At 46.0% G+C, this 24,336-nt stretch overlaps 1 protein-coding gene across 5 annotated transcripts in view; it reads right to left on the reverse strand.

Moving 5' to 3' along the window:
* Positions 1-24,336, reverse strand: part of scube1 (signal peptide, CUB domain and EGF like domain containing 1) — a 199,247-nt gene that overhangs the window by 59,054 nt on the left and 115,857 nt on the right. For 4 of the 5 annotated variants that reach the window (XM_033037605.1, XM_033037603.1, XM_033037604.1 and 1 more), the window contains 2 exons: positions 14,164-14,280; positions 8,692-8,814 (listed from right to left, as the gene is read on the reverse strand). In XM_033037605.1, the coding sequence (XP_032893496.1) occupies positions 8,692-8,814; positions 14,164-14,280 (240 nt within the window). The remainder of the gene's footprint in view (positions 1-8,691; positions 8,815-14,163; positions 14,281-24,336) is intronic. The other variant, XM_033037606.1, reaches the window with a different exon arrangement.

Below are 24,336 nucleotides of genomic sequence, written 5' to 3' on the forward strand. Positions count from 1 at the left end.
CCAGTAACAGGTTGGCAGAGGTAACACAGTTTCTTCATCATTGACAGACTCCTGCACATCTGTTCAACTCAAACTGCTTTGGACATTTCGTTACGCGACTTTAATCTTGTACAGTTGTGATACCTGCTCTTGCAGGCAAAGAAAATGATGAACCTTAAAACATGTATCCGTGAACTTGGTTCTGCACTGCAGACATTAGATGGTAAATATCTTCCAACATTTGACTGATATTCGTTTTCATTAGTGATGGGAGCAGAATAAGGCCATTCGGCCCATCAAGTCTACTCCGCCATTCAATCATGGCTGATCTACCTCTCCCTCTCTAACCTCATTCTCCTGCCTTCTCCCCATAACCCCCGACACCCGTACTAATCAAGAATCTTTCTGACTCTGCCTTAAAAATATCCATTGACTTGCCCTCCACAGCTTCCAGGGGCAAGTGGAATCCAGGGATATGGAGAGAAGGCAGGCACGGGTTATTGATTGGGGACGATCAGCCATGATCACAATGAATGGCGGTGCTGGCTCGAAGGGCCGAATGGCCTCCTCCTGCACCTATTTTCTATGTTTCTATGTTTCTCACCGAAGTTGCACCAGCTTCTCGTTTTCACACTACAAACAGCTAACAATGGCCAGTTTCCTTTATCATCATTACCTTTTTGCATATCTTTTATTCATTGTTCTTTATCTCTCCACATCATCGTCTATATCTCTTGTTTCCCTTTATCCCTAACCAGTCTGAAGAAGGGTCTCCACCCGAAACGTCACTCATCCCTTCTCTCCAGAGATGCTGCCTGTCCCGCTGAGTTACTGCAGCCTTTGGTGTCTATTTCCGATTAAAGATAGGTTACAGGTCTCCACTCAGGTGGGTGGGAGGTCAGGACCGCTCTCTGGCTGGTGGTGGCATTAAGCAGCAGCGTTGGAGTTGAATGCTTCGGATTTCCTGAGCCAAAAACATCGCTGTTGTTTTTACAAGACAGTTGGAGTCTATTCTTTGACTTGTAAGGATTGCTTCGAGTGAAATAATTAAATTGGAAGAGCCGCGAGCCAAAGGTTTAACGCACGGGCCAAATCCAACAAAACTTTACAGAAGAGGTTTATACAAAGAGCCATCTTTATACAGCCACGTGCCCAAAGCCAAGTCATTTTAAAGCAATTTACAGCTCATCGAGGACCTTTGAAATGTAGTCACTTGGGATTGTCGGAAATGGGGCAATTAATTTAAGCGCAGCGAGGTACCTCAAAAAAACAATGAGGTAAAGATGGATTTCTTTTTATGATGTTGTTTGAAGGATAAGAGGTGGGAAATTCCCCCGCTCCTCTTTAAATTCCAGGCTGGGAATCTCTTCCACGGCTGACAGGAGAGATCGGGCCGTAACGTGGTGTCTCCGCTGGAGAGTGAAACTGTGCGACATTCATCAAGTCGACTCGTTAATGTTCTGCGTCAACTCAACTTTATGCCCAGGCGTTTGGAGAGTGAACTTTGACCCACCACCTTCAGAGGGAAAGGTCGCATGGTTTTGGTCACGGCCATTAGTGGGGAGTCTGTGCCAAAGCAACGAGGAAAGCAAACCGGAGAGAGAAAGAGTGATAAAGGCAGTAAGGAGAAAAGCAAAGAGGGGCCTCCTGGCCGTGAATACTCAGGTGGTCGGGCAGCGCGTGTGGAGGGAGGAACAGTGCTCTCAATTCAGGCCACTGCCCTTTCATCAGGTAAAGTTAGAAATAGAAACATAGCAAATAGGTGCAGGAGTGGGCCATTCGGCTGCTCATCCAAAATCCGTACGCCACCATTTACGCCCCAATCTATCACACCTTTTGTCATTTAATCTGAAGTCTGAAGCATAAGGTCATAAGTGATGAGAGCAGAATTAGGCCATTCGGCCCATCAAGTCTACTCCGCCATTCAATCATGGCTGATCTATCAGATCTTTGGGTCAAGCAGGGTCTTGTTACTGTATGGTTAAATTGAAACGTCACCTATCCACGTTCTCCAGAGATGCTGCCTGACCCGCTGAGTTGCTCCAGCACTCTGTGAAACATCACCTATCCACATTCTCCAGAGATACTGACTGACCCGCTGAGTTGCTCCAGCACTCTGTGAAACGTCACCTATCCACGTTCTCCAGAGATACTGACTGACCTGCTGAGTTGCTCCAGCACTCTGTGAAACGTCACCTATCCATGTTCTCCAGAGATACTGACTGACCCGCTGAGTTGCTTCAGCTCTTTGTGTCTTCATTAGTACGTCAACATCTACATCTCTGACATGTAGTAATCAAGAATCTATCTATTTCTGCCTTAAATGGCTTGGCCTCCACTGCCTTCTGACTGAAGAAATTCCTCCTTATCTCCTTCCTGAAAGAACATCCTTTAATTCTGAGGCTATGACCTCTAGTCCTAGACTCTCCCACTAGTGGGAACATCCTCTCCACATTACCTCCATCCAAGCCTTTCATTATTCTCTACGTTTCAATGAGGACCCCCTCATCCTTCTAAACTCCAGTGAATATGGGCCCAGTGCCTTCAAACGCTGGTGATGAAAAACAACAGCCATCAATTTAACCATACAGTAACAAGTTACCGTGACAACTAAGTTTGGTTTAGTTTAGTTTTGAGTTCAGAGTTTAAAGATCCAGCACAGAAACAGGCCCTTCTGCCCACTGAGCCCGCACCGACCAGCGATCCCTGCACACTAGGGACAATTTATCATTTTACCAAAACCAATTAACCTATAAACCTGCACGTCTTTGGAGTGTGAGTGGAAACCGGAGCACCCGTAGAAAACCCACGCGGCCGTATGGACAGCGCCCGCGATCAGGATCCAACCCGGGATTCTCTAGCGCTGTAAGGCGGCAACTCTACCGCTGCGCCAACATGCGGCCCTTACTGACAACTAAATATCCCACTTGAATGGTAAATACTCTGCTCAGACCAGAGGCTGAAAGGTATGTTCGGAAATATCGTGAACGAATTTACTGCTGGGTTAACTTGTAACTCATAACTATTTATAAAAATTGTGCTGGGTTTATTGCAATTAATAACCTAAAAAAAGTAGAGTCATGGAAAATGTCTGCTTTGAATAATGTTGTAATTCATGGGTTATTACTGACATTCATGGGGTATAACATATCGGAATTTAGGACCTTGAAAATCATTTTTATTACCCCTATCACTTGAATGATGGAATCCCCGTAGAATTACCCGCAGAGAAGTCAATTTTGAAATAATCGGGAATAAAAGACAATGCGATGTAGTCTATAAAACCGCAGGGAGCTGATTCAGATGTTGGAATGGTTTTCGAGTTGTATTTTTATAATGTAAAGGACAGAATTACGACCTTACAACACAGACCTTAGTCAGGTATATCTGAAGGTGAGGACGACATAGTTAATTTATTTTGGCAAAGCACTTAATCCATATTTCAAACAGGAACGTGCCAAGCTCAATAAACATAATAAAGCATTTAAGAGGGGAATAGCTGAGACATTAATATCTCATAGTAAAGGGCCTGTCCCACTTTGTTTTCAGCGACTTGCCGGCACCCGTCATAGTCTCAGCAGGTTGCCGAACATTTTCGAACATGTTGAAAATCCAGGGGCAACCAGAAAAAGGCACGACTCTTTGGGCCACTGCAAACGACCAAACAGGCGTCACCCCGCGACATGAATTGAACATTTTCGGCAACCTGCTGCGACTATGACGGTGCCGGCAAGTCGCCGAAGAAATCGCGTAAGTGGGACAGGCCCTTCACCATCGTACACGAAGACTCAAGCAATTAAAAACTGCTGATTGCCCAAAACTAAGGGCTTTCAAAACTTTTTTTTTAAATGTTTAAACGTCTTCATTGCAAGTTTCCAAAACTGGAGGATCAGAGTGGAAACCAGTTACTTTTCACTGTTTGGTTCAGTCTGATGGCAGCACAAATCTTTCGCTACTAGAAAGTTTTCATTACCTCAGTATTGTTCAACGTGATTTACCGTCAGTGAAATACTGCTTGGAAAGTGCGTGCGCAAACACAAATGCCATTTTGTTAATGCCCAAAATAGTCTCACAAACAGCAAATAATGAAAAGTAAATCTGTATTTTTTTTCATTTTCTGATGATGGTGTTTGAATAATATTGGCCAAAGTATATTTTCTTCACGTAATTTTGGAGGATATTTATCTGCATCAGAGATAAAGACTGGGCATTCATTCATCAACTGTCACCTCCAGTTCAATTCAGGCTCATTGTCCTATGACGTATGATCTGAGATTACGTGCGTATTATAAAAGCAATAGCCAAGAAAGCACATCAGCGCCTCCATGTCCTTCGAAGGCTTAGGAGGCTTGGCATGTCCCCAACAACTCTCAGCAACGTCCACAGATGCGCCGTTTTAAAGAAAGCATTTTATCGGGATGCATCACAGCATGGTTTGGGAACAGCTCCAGCCAAGCCCGCAAGAAATTGTAGAGTTGTGGACGCACTATCACGCGAACCAACCTCCCTTCCACCGACTCCATCTACATGTCACGCAGCCTCGGCAAGGCCGCCCGCATTAGCAAGAACCAGTCTCACCCCGGTCACTCCTTCTTCTCCCCTCTCCCACCAGGCAAGAGGTACAGAAGTGTGAGAACGCACGCCTCCAGATTCAGCCTTCAGATTCAGCTTCTTCCCAGCTATCAGGCAACTGAGCCATCCTACCATCAACTACAGAGCGGTTCCAACCTCCCATCTGCCTCATTGGGGACTCTCAGACTTTCTTTAATTGGACTCTACGGCACTTTACATTGCAATTTATACCCTTTCTCCTGTATCTGTACACTGTGGACGGCTTGATTGTAATCATGTACCGTCTTTCTGCTGAATGGACAGCACGCAACAAAAATCTTTTCACTGTACCTTGGTACACTGGACAATAATAAAGTAAACTAAATAATGTACGGTGGGACTTGAATTCCCGACCTAAATCTTGATTCTGGTCACGAGTGCTCCCATTGAGGCAACACCAAAATCAAATTGCTTCCAGAGGTGAATATATATTTAGCATGCTTCGAATATAACATTAATACTTAATCTTTGAAATGCATTCCTAGTACACAACTGTAGGCAACAGATATAACTAGTTGCTTAAACACTTTAACTACATAACCGGTTGCTAAACACTTTAACTCCGCCTCCCGTTCCCAGACTGACCTTTCTTTCCTGGGCCTCCTCCATTGTCAGAATGAGGCCCAGCACAAATTGGAGGAACAGCACATCATATTTCCGTGTGGGCAGTTTACACCCCAGCAGTATGAACATGGACTTCTCTAACTTCAAGTAACCCTTCCTTTCCCTCTCTCTCCATCCCCTCCCCCTTCCCAGTTCTCCGACCAGTCTTACTGTCTCCGACTACATTTTATCTGTTTGCTTTGTTGTCACCTTCTCCCAACAAACAATGATCTATTCTACATTTTCCCTGATCTCCATTCCCTTTGTCCTATTTTCACACCTTACACTTCCTTAGCTATACACTTCCCACTCCCCTGACATCAGCCTGAAGATGGGCCTCGACCCAAAACGTTTCCCATTCCCTTCTCTCCAAAGATGCTGCCTGTCCCGCCGAGTTACTCCAGCATTTTGTGTCTGCTTCGATTTAAACCAGCATCTGCAGTTCCTTCCTACAAATATAACTGAGATGCAGCCAAGCTAATGGAGTCCTTAGCTTGGAATCAATCTTTAGACTTGGCTCCAAACAATGTCAGGATGACTGTTACTTCATCAAAAAATATGAGGCCAAGAATTTAACATATGAGTTTTGTCAATTTGCTTGTCTCAGAGCTGAGCTCAGCAAAAAAATTCACTAAGTAAGTTTGATACTAAGCAGGGACTGCATTTTATTGATTGGGTCAGTTCTGCAATATTTGGTTTCTGCAGCCAACAAAAAGATTCAATGCAATTCCAACATCAATCGTATGCGTCAGTCTCTCAGTTCGACCGGTGAAATGAATTCTGAAACGACTTTCTTCGCTGCGAAATGTCTCGGTGAAAGAAACTCCACTCCATGCTTTCCAAACGCGTATCCGATGGGAAGAAAATTATCGGCATTCACAAGAGAAATCCTTCACACACTCACCTTCGAAGACATTTCTTGTTGAATGGTACTATGTTCATGATATATGTATTTTTATTTCTATTTATTTTTTACTGCACACTGAATGGACACTGGTTGAGCAACGTTTTTTTGTTTCCTCTGGGTATGTGAGTACTCAGGAAAATGACAATAAAGATATACTATACTATACTATACTATTGTTGACATGGTTCATTACATTACAGAACAAAGTTAAATGAAGAATTTTCTCTCACGTTATAATGGATTAACTCATTCCTTCTTTTAACAAAATGTGCTGTTTATCATTACTGATGTCAAGGGAGCCATACAACACGGAAACAAGCCACTCGGCCCAACTTGTCCATGGTGACCAAGATACGGTCATAAGTTCTAGGAGTAGATTTAGGCCATTTGGCCCATCAAGTGTACTCCACCATTCAAACACGGCTGATCTATCATTCCCTCTTAACCCCATTCTCCTCCCTTCTCCCCTGACCCCTGACTCCATATTCACCAGTCCTACTAACAGGGCCCATATTTGGCCCATATCCCTCTAAACATTTCCTATCCATGTATCCATGTCCAAATGCCATTTAAATGTTGATTTTAGTCTCAACTACCTCCTCTGGCAGTTTGTTCCACATACCAACCATCCATGTGAAAAATGTGCCCCTCAGGTTCCTATTAAACCTTTCCCCTCTAACCGGAAGCCTATGTCACCTGCTTCCTGTTTCCGCTATTCTGGGTAAAAGGCTGAGTGCATTGACGCTACCTATCCCACTCATGACCTTATACACCTCTATAAGATCATTCCTCAGTTTCCTGCGCTCCAAGGCATAAAGTCCCAATCATGTCCGATGTCAACTCGATCCTGGAGAGGGGATCAAGAATGCTGGATTTTGCCATTGCTGGATTATGCCATTTGCCAAATGCCATCTTTCACCCACATCCAAACATGCTGACACACAACCCTGAAATAACCTTAGCACAAGATTCTCAGGTGATGGATCTTTTAATATGGAAATTGGAATCTGGCAACGGAAAAGGAAAACGGGTGGGCTGGACAATGGGCATTTGAAATCGTCTCACAACTTGTCTGCCCTATCACGAAAGATAAAACCAAATTCCTTGAAGATAGACACAAAATGCTGGAGTAACTCAGCGGGAGAGGCAGCATCTCTGGAGAGAAGGAATAGGTGACGGTTCGGGGCGGAACCCTTCTTCAGACTGAAAGATAGTGAAGGTCAGAACAAAACAGCTCTCTATCTTTCAGTCTGAAGAAGGGTCTCGACCCGAAACGTCGCCTGTTCCTATTCTCCAGAGATGCTGCCTGGCCCGCTGGGTTACTCCAGCGTCATGTGTCTATCTTTGGTATAAGCCAGCATCTGCTGTTCCTTCCTACCCAAGTTCCTTTGAAGCCATCCTGTAATGTAAATAATGTTCATTCGTTTTCACACTGAACCAAACTTCAGTGATCAGAATTAATATTTGGTAGACAAAAAATGCTGAAGAAACTCAGCGGGTGAGGCAGCATCTATTTTTCAAGCATCTGCAGTTCTTTCTTAAACAGAAGCAATATTTGTGTCAGACATCACATTGTGTTGCGCATCAAGATGCAACTTGTTCACGAATGAAAAATAAATGGTGTTATGTTCTTTATAATCGTAATCGCATTTGTAATTTTATGAGCCAAGTATGTTTTGCAACATCCAGAGCATTTGATTTGCCATACAGTCATACCAACAATAGCGCCAAGACACACAACTCCATTAAATGTAACATAAACATCCACCACAATGGATCCACCACGTTCCCCACCGTGATGGAAGGCAATAAATTCTTATCTTCTTTAGTTTAGCTTAAGCAAACTAGAAACACTTGAAAAGACACAAAATGCTGGAGAAACTCAGAGGGTTCTTGGTTCTTGGTTTCTTGGTCCTCCAAAATATTCCAAATGGAATTTAAACTGGAGGTGGTGAAGGGAGGGCTTAAGCCAGAAAGGGTTATTGGGAAGAAAGAGCTACTTTAAATTTAGTTGCATCTGGTTGGGTAACTATAGTTGGGTGGAGATTATTCCATGCTTTAATTGTGCGGGGGAAGAACAAATTGCTGTATATATCTGTCTTTGTAGCTGGGATCACAAATTGGATCGAATGCCCTCGTCTGCTCCTAATTGATTTGGGTTTGGTGTAGGTCTTGTAGTCTATGTCGAGCTGACCATTTAACATTTTGTAAAAACAGGTCAAACGGTGAGCTTCACGTGTGTGTGTCTAGGAGAGGGTTCCACCCCAGAGAATTCAGACGTTTGGTGACACTCGCTTCTCTCTCATAGGGTCCGACAGCGGAGAACATGGATAGCGTGATGTTTTGAGTCAGACTGAAGAAAGGTCCCAACCCACCTATCCATGTTCTTCAGGGATGCTGCCTGACCCGCTGAGGTACTCCAGCATTTTTCGTCTTTCCTTTTTCAAACCAGCATCTGCAGTTCCTTGTTTCTGCATGGAGAAACTTCAACATTGATATTGAAATATAAAATCACCATTTTGCCTCATTGTTCGATCAACTTTTTTTTTTGTCTGCAAACAGGTCAAGAAATGGAGTGGACGGAGACTTACCTTGGCAAGATCGTTCATCTGTCAGGAGCTTGTGGCCTTTCCGACAGCTGCACTCAAAGCTGCCAACTGTGTTTCTGCAGAATTGGTCACAACCCCCGTTGTTTATTAAACACTCATCAATATCTGCAAGGAAAGGATAAAAACTCATTGCAAAAATTATTATAATCTGAATGAAGGTGCATCCAAGGGGCCAATACTCACTGGTGTTTATATGGATGAGGGGGGGACCTCATTAAAGCGTACAGAATAGTGAAAGGCTTGGATAGAGTGGATGTGGAGAGGATGTTTCCACTAGTTGGAGAGCCTAGGACTAGAGGTCATAGCCTCAGAATTAAAGGATGTTCTTTCAGGAAAGAGATGAGGAGGAATTTCAGATGGTGGTGAATCTCTGGAATTCTTTGCCACAGAAGGCTGTGGAGGCCAAGTCAGTGGATATATTTAAGTCAGAGATAGATTCTTAATTAGTACGGGTGTTAGAGGTTATGGGGAGAAGACAGGAGAATGGGGTTAGGAGGGAGAGATAGATCAGCCATGATTGAATGGCGGAGTAGAGTTGATGGGCCGAATGGCCTAACTCATGATCTTACGACCTACCAGAAGAATTTCAGAGTCATTCTGCCCACTCAGGACATTAACGCTGCTCAATTATCAAAGATACTTATTAATTGATCAGCTGGGCATGGATAGAAACACAATTTGTTCCTATATTTGATTTAGAGGTCATTGCCTTGAGTCAGAGGTTGAGGTTATTTGTATTTGGTCCCTTGGACTGAATGGTAAGGAGTTCCTCTTCAGATCGGTATCAACATCTCTCGGGGACGAAAACACTCAGGGGCATAATTGTCAAACTGAACAGACAAGCGAGCCCTGATGTTTTATGGTCAGTAGAAACATGGAAAAACAGGTGGAGGAGTAGGCCATTTGGCCCTTCGAGCCAGCACCACCATTCAATATGATCATGGCTGATCATCTAAAATCAGTAGCCCGTACTTGCTTTCCTCCCCATATCCCTTGATTCCATTAGCCCTAAGAGCTAAATCTAACTCTCTCTTGAAAACATCCAGTGAAGTGGCCTCCATTGCCTTCTGTAGCAAAGAATTCCACAGATTCACAGCTCTCTGGGCGAAAGTTTTTTTCCTCATCTCAGTCCTAAATGGCCCACCCCTTATTGTTGAACTGTGACCCCTAGTTCTGGTATTGTGTTCAGCAGTGAACTTGCGTGACCAAAGGCTTTTCATTGTACCTCGGCACACGTGACAATATTGTCTCTGTCGGCAGTGGAAAAGATAGGAAAATAACAAGAGGAGTTGAGTATAGGAGCAAAGTGGTCCTTCTGCAGTTGTATAGGGCCCTAGTGAGACCACACCTGGAGTATTGTGTGCAGTTTTGGTCCCCTAATTTGAGGAAGCACATTCTTGCTATTGGGGGAGTGCAGCGTAGGTTTACAAGGTTAATTCCCAGGATGGCGGGACTGTCATATGCTGAGACAATGGAGTGACTGGGCTTGTATACTCTGGAGTTTAGAAGGATGAGAGGCTATCTTATTGAAACATATAAGATTATTAAGGGTTTGGACAAGTTAGAGGCAGGAAACATGTTCCCGATGTTGGGGGAGTCCAGAACCAGGGGCCACAGTTTAAGAATAAGGGGTAAGCCATTTAGAGCGGAGACGAGGAAACACTTTTTCACCCAGAGAGTTGTGAGTCTGTGGAATTCTCTGCCTCAGAGGGCGGTGGAGGCCGGTTCTCTGGATACTTTCAAGAGAGAGCTAGATAGGGCTCTTAAAGATAGCGGAGTCAGTGGATATGGAAAGAAGTCAGGAACAGGGTACTGGTTGGGGATGATCAGCCATGATCACATTGAATGGTGGTGCTGGTTTGAAGGGCCGAATGGCCTACTCCTGCACCTATTGTCTATTGAACTCTAGACAAAAAATAAGGTGATCAGCTTTCAGTTGTAATATTCTCTCCAAGGACACCCTTGCTTGGCCTTCATTTGTTTTAAAAGTCCTTTTCTTACTGGAAGTAGAGTTCAGACAACACTCTCCAGGAATGATAAATGGATTGGACTTCTGCAACGTGGAACAGCGCGGCATTCAGAAAACAAAGCACTGGGACCACTGTTCAGCGTGTAAGCGTGTAGTGTACAGGTCGTCAGAGGGGGGAGGCTGAATGTACACTTGAAACTTGGCACGCACACACATCCCTTGGCCCTCATGCAAACAGCTTCGAAAGATGAAGTTAATCTTTCATGTCAGAGCTGTTGGCGGACAGCTCAGTTAAGTTTTTGGCAACACGTTGTTGTGGGAAAGAACTCGGCAATATTACCGCAAACCACATTTCCAAGCCCTGTTGCTTAATCCCCAACAGTGAATCTGTTTACAAGGGCATTAAACTGTGTCCCAGTAGTTTATTTAAAGGTCCCTACAGGAAAGGCAACGTGTGTGGACTTTTGTTGGGAGAGCCTGGGAAGAAGGGGTTAGGAGGGAGAGATAGATCAGCCATGATTGAATGGCGGAGTGGACTATATGGGCTGAATGGGCCTACTTCCACGCTGTATAACTCCATGACGCTCTATATTAAACTTAATCACTCCCTTCATATGAGCAAATCTGCAAATCTCTTCTAAAGTTTCAATGGTGCTACCCTCACTACGCTCATTTTTACTTCATGCGCGGCAATATTTATACCTCAAACAAGTTTGTTGCCCTGATTATCACAGTACAATAGGCCAGCATCGTCAGAGATCCACACCACGCTGGCCACACGCTCATTTCACCCCTGCCATCGGGAAGAAGGTACAGGAGCCTGAAAACTGTAACGTCCAGGTTCAGGAACAGCTTCTTCCCTACAGCCATCAGGCTATTAAACACTGCAACCTCCAATAAAGTCTGAACTACATTGACTATTATTATTATTGCACTATTATTGTTGTCTGTTTTTTATTTGTATTTATGTGTGTGAGTATGTTTATATACACACAAAGACCGAAAAAAGTGAATTTATTATGGGGAACAAGGAAATGGCAGATGTCAAACAAGTACTTTGGATCCGTCTTCACTAAGGTGGACACAAACAAACTTCCTGATATAGTAGTGGCCAGAGAATCTGGGATGATAGAGAAACTGAAGGATATCCACATTAGGCAGGAAATGGTGTTGGGTAGACTGATGGGACTGAAGGCTGATAAATCCCCAGGGCCTGATGTTCTGCATCCCAGGGTACTTAAGGAAGTGGCTCTAGAAATCGTGGATGCGTTGGTGATACTTTTCCAATGTTCTATAGACTCAGGAACAATTCCTGTGGATTGGAGGGTAGCTAATGTTATCCCACTTTTTAAGAAAGGCGGAAGAGAGAAAACAGGGAATTATAGACCAGTTAGCCTGACATCGGTGGTGGGGAAGATGCTGGAGTCAATTATAAAAGATGAAATAGCCACACATTTGGATAGCAGTAACAGGATCGGTTCGAGTCAGCATGGATTTACGAAGAGGAAATCATGCTTGACTAATCTTCTGGAATTTTCTGAAGATGTAACTAGGAAAATGGACAAGGGAGAGCCAGTGGATGTAGTGTACCTGGACTTTCAGGAAGCATTTGATAAGGCCCCACATGGGAGATTAGTGGGAAAAATTAGGGCACATGGTATTGGGGGTAGAGTGCTGACATGGATAGACAATTGGTTGGCAGACAGGAAACAAAGAGGCGGGATTAACGGGTCCCTTTCAGAATGGCAGGCAGCGACTAGTGGGATACAGCAAGGCTCGGTGCTGGGACCGCCGCTATTTACAATATACATCAATGATTTGGATGAAGGGATTCAAAGTAACATTAGCAAGTTTGCAGATGACACAAAGCTGGGTGGCAGTGTGAACTGTGAGGAGGTTGCTATGAGAATGCAGGGTGACTTGGGACAGGTTGGGGGAGTGGGCAGATGCATAGCAGATGAAGTTTAATGTGGATAAATGTGAGGTTATCCACTTTGGTATCAAAAACAGGAAAGCAAATTACTATCAAAATGGCGTCAAGTTGGGAAAAGGGGAAGTACAACGGGATCTGGGGGTCCTTGTACATCAGTCTAAGAAAGTAAGCATGCAGGTACAGCAGGCAGTGAAGAAAGCAAATGGCATGTTGGCCTTTATAACAAGAGGAGTCGAGCATAGGAGCAAAGAGGTCCTTCTGAGTTGTACAAAGCCCTAGTTAGACCACATCTGGAGTATTGTGTGCAGTTTTTGTCCCCTAGTTTGAGGAAGGACATTCTTGCTATTGAGGTTTACAAGGTTAATTCCCGGGATGGCGGGACTGTCATATGCTGAGAGGATGGAGCGGCTGGGCTTGTATACTCTGGAGTTTAGAAGGATGAGAGGATATCTTATTGAAACATATAAGATTGTTAAGGGTTTGGACACGCTAGAGGCAGTAAAAATGTTCCCAATGTCGGGGGAGTCCAGAACCAGGGGCCACAGTTTAAGAATAAGGGGTAAGCTATTTAGAACGGAGACGAGGAAACACTTTTTCTCACAGAGAGTGGTGAGTCTGTGGAATTCTCTGCCTCAGAGGGCGGTGAAGGCAGGTTCTCTGGATGCTTTCAAAAGAGAGCTAGATAGGGCTCTTAAAGATAGCGGAGTCGGGGGATATGGGGAGAAGCCAGGAACGGGGTACTGATTGGGGATGATCAGCCATGATCACATTGAATGGAGGTGCTGGCTCGAAGGGCCGAATGGCCTACTCCTAACTTTTTTTTCTCGTTTATTATATTGTTTACAGTGTACTCAGTTTACATATTCTGTCGTGCTGCTGCTAGTAAGAATGTCATTGTTCTATCTGGGACAGATGGCCATGAAACTCTCTTGAATTTAGACACTTGGCAATTTCAAACGTACCGCAATGTCCATGAAGTGTTGTGCTCAACACTTCATGGGTTGCCAACAGTCCCGTATTAGCCGGGACATTTGGTATTTTTGGGTTAAATTGGTTCGCCCTTGTCCCGTATTTGACTGCTACTACTCGGGTCGAGGGGACTGTTGGGTCGGAGCATCATGTCTGGCCCTGCCTCACCTGTCCCGACGTAGTACAGCAGCAGCGCCTCGCCCGTGGCCCTGTCGGTCGGCAGCACGCCCAGCTGTCCGACCTTTGGATGTTCGCTTACCGCCCATCCTTCTCATGGCCGATCATCGGTTCATGAGTTGGATGTGGTGTCGGACTTTGCGCGCGACGTTGCGCCCGGGCCAAAACTCCTCAGCTGGCCCGCCGGCCAGGGTCTGTGTGTAGTCCAGCACCCGAGCCAACTCTTCATTCACCCAGCCACGGCCGAGTCGGTCAAGGAATTGCCGTTGGGAATTTGTCCCATGTTTTGACCTTTTGTCCCTTATTTGGGAGCGAGAAAGTTGGCGACCCTAGGCCAGACATTTACGATGCTTAGCACCGTTTTCTGCGTGGAAAGGTTCACGGTACACTAAGAGCAGGGACCCACCTTTGCACGTTTTCCCATCGGGTTGCAGGGTGAATCCAACCGGACAGCTACACCGGACCCCCGTGGCGGTATCTTTGCACGTACGGTCGCAGCCTCCATTGTTCACAGCGCACGTTTCTGCCGATGACAAATTCACCTTTCAGCTTCAGACATGTATCACACTGGCATCCAGCTAATGGGCCTGTCCTGCACAGGCGATTTTGGGCCTGCCGAAAAAATTTCAACATGCGACAATTTGGGCTGTCGTACGTTGTCGTAGGTCCTGTCGTAGGTTGCCGCCAGGTGACGTAGGTTGTCACCAGTACTGACCTCGGTGAATTCCATTGTCCTAGTCGCTGGCAGTCGCCTAATAAAATCGCCTGTGCAGGACAGGCCCATAATGCCGCAAAAGATAAAGAAGGCCCCAGCCCGCACAAGTATCCTAGCAACGTGATTTGTTTTGTTTTGTAGATGATAAATAAGCGGCAGCATCTTCTGGCTGGTGGACATTCTTCTTGCTTCATAACGTTACCTTTTACAGGAACCTGCAGGAGTAAAGCCAGCAAGGGTCTGCTCACGGATAGACCAAGGGTCACCAGTGAGGTAGATAGTAGTTCGAGCCACCCACAGGAGTGTCGTCACAGAACAGGTAGGAGCCTGACTTACGATGATGCTGCTCATCTCTAACTTTAGATTTAGATCTCTTACCAGACAGCAGTGCTGAACTGCTATCTACCTCTTTGGTGGTCCTTGGACTATCCTTGACCGGACTTTGCTGGCTTTACCTTGCACTGAACGTTATTCCCTTATCACGTATCTATACACTGTAAATAGGTCGATTGTAATCATGTGTTGTCTTTCCGCTGACTGGTTAGCGAGCAACAAAAGCTTTTCACTGTACCTCAGTACACATGACAATAAACTAAACTGAACTGATTACGGGTCAATCTAATCCCAAACCATTTTTGGGGACGATCCTAGCAGAATACTGGTTAATCTTGTCCTTCAAGGCCCAGGGGCACCAAACGTCATTCTCTATTGCCTTCCTGGTGGAACTCATCGTGTTCTGGCTTCAAACGAAGGATCGACCCCCTGTAGCTTCTTGTTCTGAATTAATTTTCTGAATTTGTAAATGGAACTGCCAAATGAAGGTTGTGTTTTCTACATTTGGGATGGTCACGAAACTGGACTTTACTGGTCGGTGCCCAGTAGAAAGGTTCTTTATTTCATTCATAGCAAGGTTGGCCACTGCCTGTAGCGAGGAGGATTGTTGAGGGATATACTGGGGAAAACAGAAGGTGGTGCTGAAGGGAGGGATTTCAACAAACACTGATTTCTCGCCTCATAGCAGAACCTGTTTAACCATGGCGTGTGGGCGGAAACCGGAGCACTTGGAGAAAACCCATCGTGCAGGAGTAAACCAAGTGTACCAGCGGTAGAGTTGCTGCCTTACAGCGCCACAGACCCAGGTTCGATCCTTACTACGGGTGCTGTCTGTATGGAGTTTGGCGCTCCCCCTTGTGACCGCGTGCTCCGGTTTCCTCCCACACTCCAAAGAAGTGCAGGTTTGTAGGTTAATTGGCTTCTGTTAAATTGTCCCTAGCGTGTAGGATAGTGCTAGTGCACGGGGTGATCGCTGGGCGAAGGGCCTGTTTCCGCGCTGTATCTCTAAAGTCTAAATTTGAAAGCCTGGAACATCAAGAACATCAACATCAAAAAAGAACTTTACAAAGTTACATGTCCTTTGACAAGGACCTGTGGACACACACAATGAGACTGCCGGGTGGCTTGGCTTTGCAGCCGGATAATATTGCATGCACCCGTTTTGATGGATTCAATACAAATGACATTTAAATGACATGGGGGAGACCAGAACCAGGGGCCACAGTTTAAGAATAAGGAGTAAACCATTTAGAACGGAGACGAGGAAACACTTTTTCTCACGGAGAGTGGTGAGTCTGTGGAATTCTCTGCCTCAGAGGGCGGTGGAGGCAGGTTCTCTGGATGCTTTCAAGAGAGAGCTAGATAGGGCTCTTAAAAATAGCGGAGTCAGCGGATATGGGGGAGAAGGCAGGAACGGGGTACTGATTGGGGATGATCAGCCATGATCACATTGAATGGTGGTGCTGGCTCGAAGGGCCGAATGGCCTACTCCTGCACCTATTGTCTATTGTCTATTGTCTATTGTCTATTAAAGAGATGATCAGTTGCACCTAAGTAATTGGATTTCCAGTTGTGGACGAGGCTGAGACCATCACTCACAACCAAACTCCCTTCCACTGACTCCATCTACACTTCACGCTGCCTCGGCAAGGCCAGCAGCATAATCAAGGATCAATCTCACTCCGGACACTCTCTTTATTTCCTTCTCCCATCAGGCAAGAGGTACAGAAGTGTGAAAGCTCTTACCTCCACATTCGCGGACGATTCTTACCAGCAATGGAACCGTCCTCTCACCAACCAGAGAGTAATCCTGATTGGAGACCTTCGAGCTATCGTTAATTGGACTTAATCTTTGCACGAAACGTCATCCCCTTTATCCTGTCTCTGTGCCCAGCGGACGGCTCGATTGTAATCATGTACAGTCTTTTTGCTGACTGGATAGCACGCAACAAAAAGCTCTTCTCTGTGCCTCAGTACACGTGGCAACAGTAAACGAAACTCAGCTGATAGAAACACCAGTTTGTGGAGCGGCTTCACTCCACACTCGATGTGGACTGGACCCTCATCACAGCCTTACCGACAGCACCCATAGTCAGGATGGAACCCGGATCTCTGGCGCTGTAAGGCAGCAACTCTATCGCTGGGCCACTCTCAATAACCACACACACAACCGGCCATTCATGTCAATTATCGATCTCATCCCAAACTATTGTGACCACAGTTTAGTGAAACTCTTTTTTTTCATTTGAGTGATGAGAAGTCTTAATGAAGAGTTGCCCAATCATTGCATGGGCCTGGATGCATGATGGGACCACAAGTGAAAACAGCCTTTGACTTCGTAACCACGGAAACTACACCATTGTGGAAGTAGCCTTAAAATGGATGGAGTTGTGGGACTGGGCCCCATCAGCTGAGTTTGCTTCCTGGCTAGATGCAGGAAAAAATTTCCACATGTTGGGGGAGTCTAGAACCATGGGTCACAGTTTAAGAATAAGGGATCGGCCATTTAGGACTGAGATGAGGAAAAACTTCTTCACCCAGAGAGTTACTGGCTGGGGCCCACATTGGTTCAAAAGCACAAGAATGGAGATGATAGAATTCTGAAAAAATAAATAAAACAGGAATCGCTGGAAAAGCTCAGTGGGTCAGGCAGCATCTGCGGAAGAGTTAACATTTCAGGTTGGCCACTTTTCGTTGACAGGGCGGCACGGCGGTAGAGTTGCTGCCTTACAGCGCGAGAGACCTGGGTTCGATCCTGACCACGAGTGCTTGCCTGTACGGAGTTTGTACGTTCTCCCGTGATTTGCGTGGGTTTTCTCCGAGATCTCCGGTTTCCTCCCATCCTTATAAACCTTTCCTACCCATGTGACTGTCCAAGTATCTTTTAAATGCTGTTAGGGTACCAGCCTCAACTACCTCCTCTGGCAACTCATTCCATATACCTATCAACCCTCGAGTTGCCCTACAGATTCCTATTAAATCTTTCCCCTCTTACCTTAAACCCGTGTCCCCTGGTTCTTGATTTCCCTACTCTGGGTAAAAGACTGTGCATTCACCCTATTTCCCTCCAGATACACCTTCATATGAAATCTTGCCTTCTCACCTTAAACCTAATCCCTCAAGAGCCCTGCCTGACTCAATGCTGGCCTGGCATTCCAGAGAGTTAGATGTAGCTCTTAGGGCTAACCGAATCCAGGGATATGGGGAGAAAGCAGGAACTGGTGCTGATTTTGGAAGATCAGCTGGCTTCTTTTGGATGATTTTGGATGGTCAACTGGCTTGAAGGGCCGAATGGCCTACTCCTGCACCTATTTTCCATGTTTCTATGTTACCAGGGTCTCGACCCAAAACATCACCTATTTCTTTTCTGCCTGACCCGCTGAGTTACTCCAGCATTTTGTGTCTATCTTGCACTAAATGTCGTGCCCCTTAACTGCACACTGTGGACCACTTGAACAAATTAGTTCATCAGCATTCAGTAATTCCGAAGGGTAAATTAGTCATTTACGGCTTTCTGTTTTTCATTTACCTGTAACGTGGAAGCAGTGTTTTGGCAAGGTTCGTTACTAGTAGTTACTAAAAGGCTAACACAATGTTAGCCTTGGTGAGTCTGAAGAAGCGACTCGACCCGAAATGTCACCCATTCCTTCCCTTCAGAGATGCTGCCTGTCCCGCTGATTTACTCCAGCTTTTTGTGTCTATCTTCGGTTTAAACCTGTCCTTCCTACAATAACTCAATGCTTTATTACATGAGAATTATTACTTGTCATTAGCTGAGAATAGTGATTCAAATTTCTTTTTCAAATCATGTGACCCTCATGAGCACCATGGATAGTCTCGACAGCTCGCAAACTAAAGGACGTGTCCCACTTACACGACCTAATTCACGACCTTTTTTACTCGTCGACATTTTTCATCATGTTGAAAAAACGCCGCGACCTACTTGAAGCCACGAGTACCTACGACACGGCATCACAACCTGCTACGACCCACCTACGACCTCCTACGACCTCGTGATGACCATGCTGCGAGTATGAGTCAAGGGCAAACTTGACAGAGGTCATGAATTACGTCGTGAAAGTGGGACAGGCCCTTAAAGCTTTTCACTGTACCTCGGTAGTCGTGACAATAATAAACTAAACAACACTAAACTAAGAACCAGCGAGACGCTGCCCCTTAAAACTTCGACACCCAATTGAACCCCTACAAGATAAACACGGCTGTGGTGTTCGGTGCCAATAACGGCGGCACGGTGGCGCAGCGGTAGAGTTGCGGCCTCACAGCGCCCGAGATCCGGGTTCGATCCTGACTATGGGTGCTGTTTTGTGCGGCGTTTGTACGTTCTCCCTGTGACTGCATGGGTTTTCTCCGGTTTCCTCCCACACTCCAAAGACGTGCAGGTTTGTAGGTTAATTGGCTTCTGTGAATTGTAGACTGTCCATAGTGTGTGTAGGATAGTGCTAAGCGCATGAGGCGATCGCTAATCGGCGTGGACCCGGCGGGCCGAAGGGCCTGTTTCCGCGCCGTATAGTACAGGAACTGTATAGTATAGGTTAAGTACAGGAAAGGACGGTTCATAAGTGAGAGGAGCAGAATAAAGGGCCTGTCCCACTGTACGAGCTAATTCAAGAGCTCTCCCGAGTTAAAAAAACAATCAAACTCGTGGTAAGCACGCAGAATGTACGTAGCGGTACGTCGGTGCTCGGGATGTCTCTTAGCGGCTCATAATGCTAACGGCAGGTACTCAAGAAACGCGGCAAGCTCGGGAAGACTCGTGAAGATTTTTCAACATGTTGAAAAATGTCCACCAGAGCCCCGAGTACCTACGAACGGCTATTACCGTAAATCTCCGAGTTCGAATCAGGGGAAACTCGGGAGAACTCTTGAATTAGTTCGTACAGTGGGACAGCTCCATTAGGCCATTCGGCCCATCTAGTCTACTCCGCCACTCAATCATGGTTGATATATATCTCCCTCCTAACTCCATTCTCCTGCCTTGTCCCCATAGCCCCCCGACACCCGCACTAATCAAGAATTTATCTATCTCAGCCTTAAAAGTATCCACTGACTTGACCTCCACAGCCGCCTGTGGCAATGGTTGTGGTGACGGGCCAGTCGATAGATGGGCTCGGGGCAACTCAGCCAAGTCTGGTGCTCTAACACACCGTCAATTTGACGGGCCGTGGCCTGCTGAGTGTCGTAGATTGCCGTGAAATGATCCAGGGAACGTCGCGGCTGTTATTTCCCCCTCTGCAAATCATCTGGCAGCTGACTAAAGCAATCATTGTTGAAATATGTAACCTTCGTGGAAAGAAACAGTCCACTGTCTTGGATTTCAAAGCCCAGATATAAATGATCTGGTCTCGAGCAGGCAGACTTCATGTATAACTCCAGGTGGAATTGTTCAACCAGTCTCTTCGACTCAATTTCATTTTTTTTTTAATCGAATAAATCTGTCAAGTTTAAATTTCAATTTCCATATTTAAGAAAACAACTTTTTTGAAATTATGCATTAGACGTTAACTCAACAAAGGAACAGCGTTTGCAACGACCACAAGATAACGTTTTGTTTAGAGTCACAGGCCGGAAACAGGACCTTCGGCCCACCGGGTCCGTACTGACCAGCGATCCCCGCACACTAACACTATCCCATACACACTCGGGACAATTTTATTTACGTTTACACCAAGCCAATTAACCTACAAACCTGTACGTCTTTGGAGTGTGGGAGGATACCGAAGATCTCGGAGAAAGCCCACGCGGTCACGGGGAGAATATACAAACTCCGTACAGACAGCACCCGTAGTCGGCATCGAACTCAGATCTCTGGCGTGTAAGGGGGTGTAAAAGCCCTGTCCCACGGTACGAGTTCATTCCAAGAACTCTCCCGAGTTTTAAATCAAACTCGTGGTAAGCATGGAGAATGAACATAGCGGGTACGTCGGAGCTCGGGGACGTCTCTTAGCGGCTCGTAGCGCTAACGGCAGGTACTTGGGAAGACTTGCTAATGGCAGGTAAGCACGGGAAGACTTGTGAGATTTTTCAACATGTTGAAAAATGCCCACGAGAGCCCCGAGTACCGACGAGTGGCCATTACCGTAAATCTCCGAGTTCGAATCAGGGCAAACTCGGGAGAGCTCTTGGAATGAACTCGTACTGTGGGACAGGGCTTTTAGGCAGCAACTCTACCGCTGCGCCACTGTGCCGCCCGACTAAATTTCATTAAAAAAAAAATAACACAGATCTGTCAAACATAAATTTCAATGTCAATCTTTATGAAAACAACTTTTTTGTAATTATGCATTCGACGTTAAATTAAAAAGGAACAGTATTTGCAACGACCGCAAGATAGAGGTCAAAGGATTTTTAATTCCTCCTGTCAGCACCGTGTTTCTCATGAGGGTGAGAAATGAATTGTAATTACTGTTCTCGAGCACTGACTGTGAAAAGAATGAGTTAACCTGAGCTAACTACCACTGACGTCCTTGGCTAAAACACTGCTTCAGTGTCGTAGGGAAATGGAAAGCAGAGAGCTGTGAATGAGAAATGCACCCGTCAGAAATAGTTAATGCCACTGAATTAATGTGTTCAATGGAGACGGGGGAACACATAACAATTTGACAAGACTGTACAGGCTGCCCTGACTGAGTTGCAAGCAGGCAGCATCTGGGTTTTCTCCACTTCATGTGTTCCTTCGAGCAAAGAGGCTTCGGAAGGAGCAGGAGGGTACGTCTGAGGTCACTGAACGCACTCGAAAGGTGCGTCACTGAAACTTCCTGGTGCTAACATATAACGTTCGTAAGGGATTGGACAGGCTAGAGGCAGGAAACATGTCCCCCGTGTTGGGGGGGGGGGGGGGGTCCAGAACCAGGGGGCCACACTTTAAGAATAAGGGATACGCAATTTAGGACTGGGATGAGGAAAAACGTTATTCACCCAGAGAGTTGTGAACCTGTGGGATTATCTGTCACAGGAGGCAAAGAGTGGAGGCCAATTCATTGGATGTTTTCGAGAGAGTTGGGGCTAACGGAATCAAGGGATTATGGGGAGAAGGCAGGAATTGATTCTGGATGGTCAGCCACGATCATATTGACTGGCGGTGCTGGCTCGAAGGGCCGAATGGCCTACTCCTGCACCTACGTTCTATGTTTCAATGTTTCCAGCTGGATAACCCAGTTATTCTACACAAAACATGTGCTTCGCTCTGCAGTGGCGGGGAAAGTAAGCCTGACCAATTCACGGACTCGCAAAACAGATATACCACTCGGTCAACGATGTTACGTCTTAAACGTTTAAAAGAACGATGTGAATAGTTTAGGAAACGTGGGACGTGCGTGCAAACAATCTTCCTTGTCGCTCCTGTGTGGGGAGGAACTGGAGATGCCCGCTTGCACCGAAGATAGGCTCCAAGAGCTGGAGTAACTCAGCGGGTCAGGCAGCATCTCTGGAGAGAAGGAGTGGGTGACGTTGCGGGTCGAGACTGAAGAAGGGACTCGACCCGACACAACACCTATTCCTTTTCTCCAGAGATGCTGTCTGACCCGCTGAGTTACTCCAGAACTTTGTGCCTATCTATTGGGTCAATCTACCTGCATCGGCATTTTGAAAGTGTTTCATTTGTCTGACATACCTAATATGTTCAAACGACTGCAGCAGCTAAAAATCACCAGTGACTTGCCTCCAATCGCTCCATGTGAAACTATATCATGCATTTCCAAAGCCGACATCAATATTTCTCTACGCGAGGAACTCCAGTAATTCTTTTTGTGGACCAACAATGGGGCAACAAAGTTGGTGCTTTTGGGGAGGAAATACCAGCTTAAGCCATGAAAGATGATGGTGGCGCTGCGGTAGAGTTGCTGCCTCACAGCGCCAGAGACCCGGGTTCGATCCTGACCTCGGGTACTGTCTGTGTGGAGTTTGTACGTTCTCCCTGTGACCGCGTGGGTTTTCTCCAGGGTGCTCCGGTTTCCCTCCCACACTCCGAAGACGTGCAGGTTTGTAGGTTAATTGGCATCTGTAAATTGCCCCAGTGTGCAATGTATGGGTGAGCAATGGTCTGCATGGACTGAATGGGCCGAAGGGTCTTTTTTCCACGCTATATTTCTAAACTAATGCTAAAGCAATTTTTTTGTTGTGCATCAAGAAATAGAATCATAAGTGTGATATGTAAACATGCCCTTCTGCATACTTGCTCATGACGCCCAACTTGTCCCGTCTACACTGGCACAACTGCCTCCATTTGGATCATATCCCTCTGAGCCTGTCCTGTCCATATACCTGCCTCAATGTACCTGCCTCAACTACCTCTTCCGGCAGCTCGTTCAATGCACCCATCACCCTTTGTGTGAAAAAGTTACCCCCTCAGGTTCCTATTAAATCCTTCCTCCCACACCTTAAACTTAAGTCCTCTGGTTTTTGGTTCCACTCGGGGCAAAAGACTCCGTGCGTCTACCCGATCCATTCCTCTAATGATTTTGTACACCTCTGTGTGATTAGCCCTCATCTTCCTGCTTGCCACGGTTCAGTTTCAACAGGATGAGCTCATTGAAAAGTGAAGGGTGCTCTCGAGGAAGGGGTTTGAGGGACAATGTCTGCTGTCATTTGGGATTCGTCTGACTTTGTTTCTGCCATATTCTGGGCTTTTTTAATAAATACTTTTACTCCATTGGGAACAATAAAAGGCAATGGCAAAACTTGATACTGTGCTGTCTGGTATTGATCTACAGCAGTTAGGAATGCAGCAAACAAGACATTGGCCACAATCTACAGGTTAGTTTAGGTTTAGTTTAGTGCAGAGATACAGCATGGAAACAGGCCCTTCGGCACACCTAGTGTGCGCTGACCAGCGATCCCTGTACACTTGGACAGTCGCGGTCGTACAGCGGTAGAGTTGCTGCCTTACAGCGAATGCAGCGCCAGAGACCCGGGTTCGATCCTGACTACGGGTGCTGTCTGTACGGAGTTTGTACGTTCTCCCTGCGTGGGTTTTCTGCGTGGGTTTTCTCCGAGATCTTCGGTTTCCTCCCACACGCCAAAGACGTCCAGGTTTGTAGGTTAATTGGCTTGGTGAATGTAAAAATTGTCCCTGGTGGGTGTAGGATTGTGCTATGTGCGGGGATCGCTGGTCGGCGTGGACCCGGTGGGCCGAAGGGCCTGTTTCCACGCTGCATCTCTAAACTAAACTAAACTAGCACTATCCTGCACACTTTATGTGCAATTTTCACAGAAGCCACTTTTTACCCAAAGCCAATTAACCTACAAACCTGTACATCTTTGGAGTGTGGGAGGAAGCCGGAGAAGCTGGAGAAAACCCACGCGGGTCACAGGGAGAAGGAACAAATTCCATGTTTTCTCCAGGAGCTCCGGTTTCCACCCACCCTCCAAAGACATACTGGTTTGTAGGTTAATTGGCTTCCATAAAATGTCCTTAGTGTGTGTATGACAGTGTTGGTGTGCGGGGATCCCTGGTCGGTGCAGACTCGGTGGGCCGAAGGGCCTACTTCCTCGCTGTTTCTCTAAACTAAATTA

The sequence above is a fragment of the Amblyraja radiata genome, chromosome 19 (assembly GCF_010909765.2).
Source record: "Amblyraja radiata isolate CabotCenter1 chromosome 19, sAmbRad1.1.pri, whole genome shotgun sequence".
Classification (NCBI taxonomy): domain Eukaryota; kingdom Metazoa; phylum Chordata; class Chondrichthyes; order Rajiformes; family Rajidae; genus Amblyraja; species Amblyraja radiata.